This window comes from Epinephelus lanceolatus, chromosome 10 (genome assembly GCF_041903045.1).
Source record: "Epinephelus lanceolatus isolate andai-2023 chromosome 10, ASM4190304v1, whole genome shotgun sequence".
NCBI lineage: Eukaryota > Metazoa > Chordata > Actinopteri > Perciformes > Serranidae > Epinephelus > Epinephelus lanceolatus.
The window spans coordinates 27,268,413-27,280,822 of NC_135743.1; the positions used below are offsets into that span (position 1 = coordinate 27,268,413).

The 12,410-nt window shown below is 40.4% G+C and overlaps 1 protein-coding gene across 1 annotated transcript in view; it reads left to right on the forward strand.

Moving 5' to 3' along the window:
• The window catches only part of cdkal1 (CDK5 regulatory subunit associated protein 1-like 1), a 288,180-nt gene that overhangs the window by 175,096 nt on the left and 100,674 nt on the right, over nucleotides 1-12,410 (forward strand). The window contains exon 10 of the mRNA XM_033641067.2: nucleotides 706-851. Coding sequence (XP_033496958.1) covers nucleotides 706-851 — 146 coding nt within the window. The remainder of the gene's footprint in view (nucleotides 1-705; nucleotides 852-12,410) is intronic.

Sequence of the window (12,410 nt, forward strand, 5' to 3'; positions counted from 1 at the left end):
AAAAAATTAGCACAGTCATGATACAGAGATTTAATATACCAGACTTATATAATGTGGACCTGCCAAGCACATACAGTATAACCCGCGTTAGACCCATTTATCAGTAATTATCACTTTGTCAATACTAGAGACTTCAGTCATGCATTTGCATCAATATATCAAGATCACGTGAAATTTAACTCCCATGCTCACAAAAAGTGGTTGCATAGAGCTCCATTACTTAGTAATAATGCCAACATCACAGTTTTCCAAGTGAGATTTTTTTTTGTTTTTCACAGTTCCATATTGATATATAGATAAACTGTACTTAAATACTGCAGTTATTTGTCAAACATGGTACTAGAAGGTTTGAACATGCTACATCTGTTTTTTTAGTTTGGTAGTATTTCGTTTTTTATTTTACCTTTACTTTCATTCGAATTTGTTTAGTTTTCTCTGCACTTCTGCATGACGTAACCAGCAAATTTGATTTGTGTATAAAACTTAAATCCAGGAAAGTGTCTTTTTCTCTAAGGTATCACCCATTTTGAGCAAACAACAGCAGTTCAGATTGACATATGTGACATGCAGACTAATACTTTGTAGTGATTTCACTCCTGTTGCCTTTACTCTCCATATCTATGAAAAATCTAACTCTTTTTTCCTGTATTGTCTCATCTCCCCATCTCTCTTCTTTCTCTTCATCTCCTGTCTGTGTCTCATTAGGAGATGGCTAAGATATTGAATCATCCACGAGTCTATGCCTTCCTCCATGTCCCTGTGCAGTCGGCCTCAGACAGCGTCCTGATGGACATGAAGAGAGAGTATTGCATCGATGACTTCAAAAAAGTGGTGGACTTCCTCAAAGAGAGGTAAGACAGGATATGGACTCCTCATGGACTCACAGTGCTGCAGCGTGTCCTGATGACACCGGCCACAAACATTTATGCACAACTCCCTTCAACTCCCAAGTGCTGCATGCTCTTCTCCCACTTCTTTAATTTAGCATAGCTGTGTGAATAACCTTTAAAAATGACACGTTAATAGGCCCATGGTGTCTGTGTTTGTGTGTGCACACATATATTGTCTGTGTGACTCTACATCTCTGGGCTTCCCCTTCATAAGGACACATAATCAAAGTTTATCTGGAGAATGTCTCTTTCTCTCTGGCGACCATTGATCTCTTTTAATCTCTCCCTTTGTCTCTCTCTGGTTCACTTTAAGGACTCATATGGGTGAGCCTAATATGAGTGAATATTATTTTGGGTTGTACATGCATGTTTGTGGTTATGCAAATTTTATATGTGTCTTATCCATTTATCAAGACTTCCCTTTGTTTCTTATATTGCCACTGCCATCTGGGATATCTGGGAACTAAACAGAACATGATGAACGATATTAACTTAATTAGCCAGATTAAATTACTGCTTCAGATGATGCATATGTCTGTAGAAATATTAGTATAATTATTGTTGCTGTGTATCTCATATATAGCAAATGCAGGCTTCTTAAAAGTTATGAAAAGAAGTTTTCTTTCTAGCTCCACAGAAATACAAGTGTTTGAATGATGGCAGTGATATGTTATTTTCTAAACCTCTCTTTTGCTGCAGTCCTTCCTTCTTTCTGTCAGTTCCCATTCATCCCAACATCACAAGGTTACACATTTCAGAAATGATAATAGACAAGTGAAAGGAGACCTGACTGCAGAGCTGTTTTGAATGTTGGAGCACTGATTCCTGACACACTTTATGTTCAGATTTTTTTTTATGTCTCTCTAAAATATACACACTGACCCACACACGCATCTTAACATGTGCATTCCTGATATGGGTTAAATATACAGCAACCTCCATCTTAAAAATTCCAGAATTATGAAGTGCTTGTATTTGACCTCTGACACAGATCAGAAGATAAGAAACGATGCAAACTCAATCTTTTATCGTGTGAAAGATAATCTGTTATGGAATTTGAGGATGATTAATTATGGCAGTCAAGGTCAGGGGTGGTGAATAAATATAGAATTGATGCTACAATAATACGCTATGAAGGGATTCATATTGAAATGAGTTTGGGTCTGCCTTGAATCTCGAGGTATTATTGTGTGATTTAGATGAAAGATCTTTAAGTCTGCAATGGTATATATAAGCATGTTATTGTTGTGGCCAGATGATGACCTCTTATTTTTATAAGTAAGCCTTTTTTCCTGGAATTAAATGACATAGTGCATGTTTTGAGATTAGTACTGTATAAGGTATTTGTGCTCCATTTGATTATAGATGTCAGAGATTTACAGAAAAAGACAGTGAGTACTTGTTTTTGCAACTAAGTCAAGGCACAGGACGGACATGGGTTTTATTCCCATCGATATCCAGATAATCATGAGAGTAAACCTTATTCAGCACATCAGAGCACTTTTTTTCTCTTGCATTACGTTGGACTGGTTCCCATCTGTAAATCTTAGATATCAACATCTATACGTTCACATACATGTCTTTTAATGTTGCAGATTAAAGTCATTTTGTTAACATAGAGTTTGCTCTAAGCGGATGAGATCCATGAACTGCAGCAATCAATAGATTTCATGTAGCCGTTTCATGTAGGTCAACAGTCAAGCCATAGGCTTAAAAAATAAAATGTAAATCAAGATTTTATTCAGGTCAGTGTACAGCGTTCTACGTGTACTGCTTTGTGACTACAGTTGTGTGTGTGGTATTTGTGCATTGGTCACTGTGTGAGTCAGTATGTCTCTTTAAATCACTGTAACACACTTTCTGTCTCTCTCTCCCATCACTTCTCCATCCACACACACTTCTCCCATCCATCCTGCCGCACCTCCTCTTTATTTCCCCTCCGGCGCTGTGGAGAAACTCAGCCAGCCTGAACACAAGCCGTTAGTTTGAAATACAGCTCCGTATTTGTTAGTCTGCATTTTCTGTCAGCCCCTCATTTGGTTGTTGGCTTAGAAGTGCCACTTATTTGATTGTTAAACATCACAAAAATTACCCTGCACACTTAACTCCTGTTATTATCTACCCTGGTCGTGAGCTCATATTTGGATTAGCAACAGTGTTTCTCAAAAAATAATACTCCCTCATCCAGAAACACTTTGGCTTCCTGTTCTTGAAAGTTTTTTTTTGTTTGTTTGTTTTTCAGTTTGTGTTGTGTTACTTCTGGCTTCAGCATCTGTTACGATAAGCAAGTTGATTTGTTTTGGAAGAGCAGAAGCATCTTTTTGTTTTGTCTGATACTGAAGTTGTGCTGTAAAATTGTTTAGCTGAAATCATGCAAAACTTAGAGGGACAAAGTGGTCCAGTTGTTTATGGTAGATAATACATATAGCATGCTAAAGAGTATTATAATCCTGTTTTCTCTTTGGATTTTGTATACAGAGGTTTTTGTTTCTCACAGACTTCAGTATGCTGGCACTTGTTTTTCCCCTCTCTCCATCTGTCATCTTTCTACTAGTCTGTTTTTCATTTTCAGGTCTTTGTCTTCCGTGTGTATGTGTGTGCGAGTGTGGGTGACAGGTCCACAACTTGAAATTGGAATCATGCCTGTGCGTCTACCTCTCAGCACTCAAGTATGTCTTTTAGCGCTGAAAGCTTCTGATTGGGCGTAGTGTGCGGTCATTTCTTCCACTAGAGTTGAAGGCTTCACCATTCCTTTAAATCTTCTCTTTTAAGTTCCTCTGAAGGGGCCTTGAGTCGAGGAGTGATACTGCCATGTTTGCTTACTGACTCAGATGCTTATCTGTCTGTGTGTGTGTACGTATATGTGTGCGAGCTACTTTGCTTTTTAGGCAATTGTTTAGCCTGGAGTAGAGGTCTCACTCCCCGTCTCCAGTTGTTTTTTTTAGTGCTCAACAGAAATTCAAACACAGTGACACTGATCTGGCTGAAATCTTAACACACTGTGGCAAATGGTCATGGGAGACACAAAAAGCCCTAACACACACACTCGCCACACGCAGGGTATCACGTCATAGGATCTTGTTTACATAAACTGTCTGGCTACCCTTTTGTCTGAGTCTCTGTGTATGTGTGTGCGCAGTTACTCAATTTCTGGCTTCTGTTACTTAAACACACACATTCAGACACACACGGGTGATGTCGGCTGTGTGAAATCAATACCAGCGCACATTCAGTGGTCTAACCCATTTGGCTGCAGCAGTAATAGCTGGGGTGCAGTTCGGGGTCTGGGAGCAAGGCCAGGGTTTCGGACAAGCCAAAAAACACACCCACTGTGTGTTTGAGTGTTTCTGTGTCAGAGCGTGCAAGAGTGTGTATGTGTGAAACATAAACAAACAGTCTTTTTTTGTGGAGAGAAGCCTTTTTAAAGCACCAGTTTCTCAGATATGGGTCTGGCAGAGACTTTTAAGAGATGATGGAGAGAGATTAGGTGAATGAAGCAGCGAGAGACGAAGCGTGTTCTTGGTAAAGTACAAGTGTTTTTGGGTGTTTGGGTCTTTTTCAGTGTAGTTGCCTTTAGATGTAAGGTTGTAACAAGTTAATGTTTGAGGGTGATATAGTAGTTTTGAGCGAGGCACTTTGACCTTGACCTTTTAGGTGAACATGACGACTTGCGTGGATGTATGTGGTATTAACAACAAAATCATGAAGATAGTACATCATTTCCTTTTCATTAATTGATAACATTGTAAATAGAAAGACTGACTTGCTGATTGTAATTTTTGCAAAGGTTTATTAGCATACAAATCAAAATGCCCACATTATGAGGGCCCATGAGGACTGACACTAAAAACCAAACTTGTAGTTCCCACAGCCCACCCACGACCCACTCAGCTGCACCCTGAAATAGGAAAGCAAAATAAACACACAGACGCAGAAAACAAAAACCACACAAACAAAAAGAAAATGGGATAAAGGAAAGAGGAAAGGAAAGGGGGGAGCTCAGCTGTCGTAGGGGTCAGGAGGAGGAACCGTCATGCAATCCAGAAAGTATCTCCAAGGTCTTGTTAAAGGTTTTCAAGGAGACTTTAAGAGAGTTATTTTCTCAAGTTTGATACTCTGTAGTAACTCTTTAATCCATCTGCCATTGGTGGGGGCTGAAACATGTTACCACATTAGAAGAATAAGATGTCGGGCCAATAAAGTTGTGAAAGCCAGAACCCTTTGCAGCAGAATGGAAAAGTTGACTTAGCATGGGATGCCAAATATTGCTGTGAATGGATTGGGATTGATGATCTTGTTGCAGGCGTCCTGCAGAGTTTCACATATTTTTATCCAACAGTCTAGTAGCCTGGGATAGGACCATAACACATGCATGAGGTTAGCGGGTGAGTGTTGACACCTATTACAGGCATCACAAGCCATGCCAAATTAAGGATGATTGGACCAGATCGGGAATTTGACTCTTTTTTTTTTTTTCCTGACAGCTCAGTACTTAAGTCCACCTCCCATGAATCTTTTACTTTTCATTTAACAAATACATAATGCCCAGTGATTTGTCTCCTTTGTTGAACCTCTGATTAAGCTTTCCCTCTGCTATTCCCTCCTTTACAGAGATAGTCAGATAGACGGAGTCAGACTCACAGGTGGCTGTTAATATTGATTCTCACAGTTTGTCCTTTGTTGAGCCATATAGAGTTCACCTCCAAGAATGTGACAGACAGGAACCTTGTGCAGGTATGTGTGAGGTCAGAGCTTATCTGACCGACACACACACACACACACACCAGAAGACAAATGTATATCTCTTTACAAACAGCATAATGCCACTGACACCACAGAGGTCATTAGGGTTCAAACACCTCTGGCCTTCCTTATCAGAGAAAACCAGCACACACACACATATATATGCAGACACACATCAGACCTCCCTCCTTGACACCCTTCATGACTGAGGATCTTGAACTCCATTTTGAACTTAAGACAACATTTATAGTGTCACTTTTGAAAGGCAGCTGATCTTGGTAGCCTTTTCTTTATTGTGTTTTCTGCAGGCAGGCAGATGTAAAGTGTTTCTTTACTGGGAGAAGTTTGAAAGCTCTTGTCTTTGTGTTACTGTGTAAACAGACATAACCACTACTGAGTGAGTAAAGCCTGGTCACAAAAGGGCTTTGTTACTCTAGAACAACTCCTACAAATTGGAAATCAACAACTCAGGGTAATGTGTAAACTAGGGCTGCACCAAAAGTGTCAGTGAGAGTTAAGCCTAGTTCACATTAAACGGTTTTCACCCTGATTTTGCGACGCGGACACTATCGTAATCTTTTGAGTGTTCATACCTGGTGACGTGTGTTTCTGTCATTGGGAGTCTCGCCAACCAAGTTACTTCCTGTGTGTGCAGTGATGTCACCAAACTTGGAGACGACACATCGTAAAGGCATGGATATTCTTCCCAGTGTTGAATCAGATCTGCCTCCAGGGCACTACGTGCTCCCTGTGATCCTGTGGACGCTGACATTGTTGTTGTTGCTTGCCAGCTTGTCAGTGTTGCCAGATCTTGGGAGGGAAACAAGCAACCAGGGCTATGGAAACAAGCCCAAAAGAAGCGACGGATATATATAGAGAAAGGCGATGTTTAGAGAGCAAGCCCAAATAAGCAACTCCACTTTAGAAACAAGCCCAAAAAACCACAACCCGACTACCAATATTTGTAAGTGACTTTACAAAAAAACAAGCCCAAAGTTGTGGCTAATAAGCGGACCTGGCCACCCTGCGACCAGTGGACATTGATTACCATGGCAGTGTTATCAGCTTCAAAGCTCTAAAACATTAAGGACAGCCCTAGTGGAAACTGGAAAAATAAATGAGCAGCATAGTGTCAGTCAAGATCAGAAATTATCTGACAATCTTGAGAAACATTTAAGTTCAAAGAACGGCTATTGAATTTAAAATGCCCTCAGTGACTAAGAGGTCATCTCTGGGAGTTTATGACTAGTGATACCTCACACTGCAGTCTTTTGCAGTCACAAACTACAAATCCTGAAGCAGTAAAAATTTCTATCACAAAAAAAAATAATCCACAAATGTTTCATCTAAACAACCCCAATAACAGCATGAAAAATAACCATGCTCCTCTGTAGCACAATAGTACGACTTCCCAGTAGTGGAAAGTAAAACAAATCAAAGTCAGACCAATTAAGTATTTATTTGCAATTTCCCCAGAAACCGACCAAACACTGCACTCTGGGGAGAGAAGAGAAACAATAGTTAATTTTTCACACTGATGACCATACGACGGCTTGTTCGAACACTTTGATTTATTCCACACTTAAACATGTATAGAGTTTAAAGGTCTCTTGAAGGTTGAATGCCCACATCACCTGTCACTGGGAGCTCATTCACACTTATCAAATCTGAAGGCAAGCCAGGGCTTCTCTGACCCTTATTGAAGTGTTTGTAGATGAGCTGGTGGAAGAAAAATCAATTCCATGTTGCTTAAGATTGTGGTCATTATGAAAGACGGGCTGGTGAAGGAGGCTGGAGAACAATGAGAACACCACTGCAACATAAAATGCTGTTGGTATAATTGATTAAGTTCAACTCAGGGCAGATCCCATGTTTGAACATTTTTGACTCTGAGTTTACTAAGTGTAGTTTTTAGAATACTAATCTGCTACAGTCTGTTCATTTTTCCATTCTTCAATGCCAAAATGAAGACATTATATAAATATAATGTACTATTCCATTCTTCTCTGCTTTAATGTTCAGCCTAATTTACACTGCGTTTTTATGCCAAAGCCATCTATATCTAGGGAGAAAAAAAATTGCATTAAATATACCCTTTTTTAAATGACATAACGATTTTTTTTTTCCAAGTTGTTACAACTGAGTTGTTTTCTGCCATGCATAATTGGAACAATCAGCAGGATAATTATTTCATTAAAATGGTTAATTTGTCCTCGTCTGCCAACACAGACCATATTTTTTACACCCCTTTCTCTCTGCTTCTATCAATTAAAATCACATAATGAAGTACAGTCTTTACGCAATGATGTATGGAGAAAATCCTGTTATGGTGGAATAAAGCTGTTACGGAGCGAGTGAACTTGGTCAGAGGATTTTCCACAGTTGTTTCGTAGTTTGCCATAATATCTGGGCTGATGTTCCCTCAACTACTCTGGAGGATTAAGTGTCTTTGATTCATAGGGGCCAAAGATGAAACGCCTGGAAAAGAACAGTAATGCATCTGTGGGTTGGGGATTGGTTGTGCATATGTGCCGAGGAGCAGAATCTGGCAGTATTAATGTTGAACTTTAGGGTTAGTTGGGTTGAGCAGAAGGGAGGGGAGGGGAGTGTAAGCCATCATGTGAGGATAGATGATAGGGGAGGGCCGGGCATTGAGTGGCTCTCAGACCTTCTGCAGTTTCCCCTCATGGTTGTGGCTTGGTTTCCCCTGGGGTTACGTGTTCCTGACCTCTGAAAATCCATTCAATCTCAGGCCACAGAGTTTCTCCTCCCAAGGAGACACTCAAATGCAGGAGGGAAAACAACAACAATGCCATGAGGCCAAAACAAGACAGCAAATCAGCACTTTACTACACACTTTATTATGGAGGTTTACATAATATCGAGGCCATGTCCAGCTGCAACAGCTGTGGAGTTTTTGCAGCTACGGTCCCAAAGGAATGAGGACTTGAGTGGGTCAACAGGTGATTAATCTGTGTGATCCTTGAAGCTGACCATTACAATGACCCTTAACCTCCAACGTGACCTTTGGGAACCCAGCACTCCCGATCCAATCTACATCTGAGCATTTGATCACCACTCTGCCCTCTTTTATTCCATAGCTTCATTGGCTTAAGCCATTAAGATATGAAAAATATTTCGATGTGCTTTCATGAGTTGTGTTGACCGCACATACTGCTTCAAATGAAATCTCTCTGACCTTTAACATTACTCCGCTTTTCCTCTGAGGCACTGAAGTAATACAGCATTCTGACATTTCTGTCCTCTCTTCAACCTGTTCACCCTTGTTTATCGTGCAAACACATTCTTTAGCGGCACCTGATTTCATTTAATGATCTACAATTACTCGACAGCTTTTGTTTTATATCGTCTTGATTGTTACAAAAAGACTTCAGAGAAAGAGCGGTTACGTTAATATTGTCTCTTTTCTCTCGCCCAGGAAGAATTTTATTCTACAACCATCAGTACATACACACAAATGACAGAGAGGCATTTCTCTGTGTGGTCCCTGGATTTTCCAGCACATTATTAGTTTAGCTCTGAAGGCGCAAGCTCTTATCTATAAAGTGAAGAGAACATTTTATCACTTTGCACATTTTTTTATGTGCAGCTGGTCGAAACACCCCGGTGATTCATAGAGCTAATATTCATACCATATATTAACAAAACCCTGGGCTCTTGACCCCATTGTTTTTTATCACGTCATTCCCAAAATGCCAAATCTTATCATTAGTCCTCTTGTCGATGAGACAATTCAGCTGTTTCTCACATAAGTAACATTTAGTTAAATAGAAGCCCAAACCAAATGTGCCATTGTTTCAAACAAGGTCTGATGAGTACACAAAACTGTTTCAAGATAGCATGTTTTTATCTAAAGGGTGCAACCAAAATTATCTTTGTGTGCTACACTCCCAGACGGAAGGAGTTAAGTGATAACATGGTCTATTAAATTTGGCTGGTGTTGGTTTTGTTATACAGACCAGTGTGTCAAGTTGACTGACAGCAATATGCCCTCTTCTGAGTAGCAGAAACAGACACACAATATTGTATTCAGAGCAAACTAAGTAAGTTGCATATTTTTAGAATCATACCTTAACTCTAAACACTTGTATGCGTGATTAGATGATTTTCTTATTCGCACTGCATGAATTAAAGGTTATCATCAAGGTTTCCTCCAAGATTTCCTGGGCTGATTTTGAGATTGTTGCGGTCGGAAATGCCTATTATCATGAGCCTTCAGTGTGTGTGGGGGTGGGGGGGAACAGCTGATTGCCGCTGATCATCTGAAGCTGCCATTTGAAGCAGCACTGAAGGACAAGCCGCTTTCCTTCTGCTCTCTCTTCATGGTTAGCATTATAGCTATAGCTGAAGCCCTGCAGCAGCAGTTAACATCCAACACTGAGCTGTTAATTTCACACCAAAACCAAAACAGCTTGACTGTGTTATACTTGTTAATAACCACTGGAAAATGTTAGCCATTTGATGCTAACAGTTAGCCCTGTCACTGTGTGTGTATGTGACTCTGTCCCAGGAACAGAGCTCTGGTCCCGCAGCAGTGTCATGATAAACAGGAGGTGAGAGAGAGGGCTGACCAAGTCAATACGTTGCACGTAGCTCTTTAATGGAATGTAATTTTACCCGTTTTAAACAGTCATATTTGCAGTAAAGTTGCGGTGATTAGACAAAATTGCTGGGTCGCTTAGAATTAATTGGTATTGGCTGAATATGTGTCAACTGTTGCAATCGAAACATCACAACGTCCCGGAGGGACTGATTAGGGGGCTTTCAAATCGGGGATCCAGGCCAGGATCTGAGCACAGCTGATCCAAAAATCCAGTTTGTTTAACTGATATGAACTTTGTGTGCTGAACCAGGATACAGTTCTTCAGTCTGCCGCTCTAAAAATATGTGTATGCGCTCAACATGTTCCAGTCTTTTTCTGTGAACTACACGATCATGGGTATAGCAGCATTTTTCTTGACATTTTCTCCAAAATGTAATTTTCCTGTTTCCTTTGGCATAGTTTGATGTGAACAGTCTGGGTTGATAGCTACTGAAAAATAAATAAATAAAAGTTCATGTAGCCTTAATGTAACTTTCTATAACTTCCTTGGATTGAGTTTAAAATATACAGACTGTATTAATACAGAAACCTGGTCCTGAAGAAGTAATTGAAGGACTTCTTTAAATTCCCTGATTCACAGAACAGTCATCAATTGATTGTTTAGCTTTGTAGTATTAAGGGCGCCTTAAGTTTTGATAGTGTGTTGCAACGTCCAGTGGGTTGGCAGTGACGCCATGACTGTTGATATAATGTGTTGATGATAAACTTGCTGTGTGCGTGCCTTAGTGTCTCTTGAGTGTAGCAACTGTTTCTCTCCAAATAAACGGCTCCAAGACAGTTGTGCTTGTGTGCTGTGTGTGGTGTGAGTGTGTGTATATGTGTGTACATGTGTTAGTCATCTCTATTAGTCACGAGGAGTGACAGGGTTATATCAAACCTCCCTGGGTTACGGCAGGACACATGCATCGGTAGCGTGACTACACCGTGTGTGTGCAGTGTGGAGCCAGTCTCTCTCTCTGTTTGTTGTTAAAGACATACCTTCATTAGTTTACACACATGCACTCACAGACTTAAAGGTTTAAGGTATCAGCCAGGGCTAATGTTTCACGGGAATAGATGGTGGGAGGGGTGGCAGCTCCCCGGAGGCTTCGGAAAAAAACAAAAGTCAAAATCACACACAAAAAAAACAGAAGAAAGACAAGACAAGTGAGGGGAAAAAGAGAGGGCAAAAGAGGCGGGAAGAAAGAGCGGTGAGCGAGACTGGTTTGCCGCGGTAACCTGCCACACTGGTGGGACTTGTCAACATTTCACCCCTCCTTTCTCCTCTCTGTTCCCTCCAGCTGATGATTCAGCAAGTAAAGTAAATGAAGCAGGGTTTCTGTGTGTGTTTTGACTCTCGGTCTTTGATTTCAAACCCTTATTTAGACACACAGTTGTAATAAGAACATGCACAGCAAACTGCCTGGTTTAGTCAACACATGCACAGGGAACGTCACACACATAAACAAGCACAGTCGAGTGTTTAGAACTCACCAGTCATCATGTTTTCTGTTCGTGTTTTGCAGCACATACCCACCTGCACTTGTAATTGAAGGCTTTGGAATTAAGGAATTTCCCTTAAGACCACTAGATTCTGGCTCCAAGAAAAAACAACTGAATTAAAGGCCCAACATCTCTGCAGAAGTACAAAATAAATCATCAGTGTTATTGGATTTTTATATATTTATTTTTCCAAATACATGATTTTGAAGAGAGAAGCAGACAGTGTAAATGTTACTCTCATAAAAAAATGTTTGCTATGACATGTTGTGCAACCACACATCAGAAACCAAAACTTTTTATAGTCGTACTGAATGTCCACACAGGAGGGCGAAGTGGAAGTTTGTCCATCATAAGCCACATGTACTGCAAACCTCTAATTATCTAGACATTACCGGAAGGAGCTGTATGTGAGAACGCATATGTCCGAATCAGTTGGATTGGATATTAAACAGACTTTATCCTGCACCCAGTCCGTGTAATGAATAGATCAGGTAAATGTTCGGACAGTACAAAGCAAGTGATTGGGTGTGTTGATGATGTTTCTACCATGCGGCTCATGTGAAACTAGAAGAAAACAAACATCTAAGTAGAAATTAAGACAAAGGGCCATGTATGCAAAGACAGCAACGACATTGTCTAACTGGAGAGATGATACGATTCAGGAACTTCTG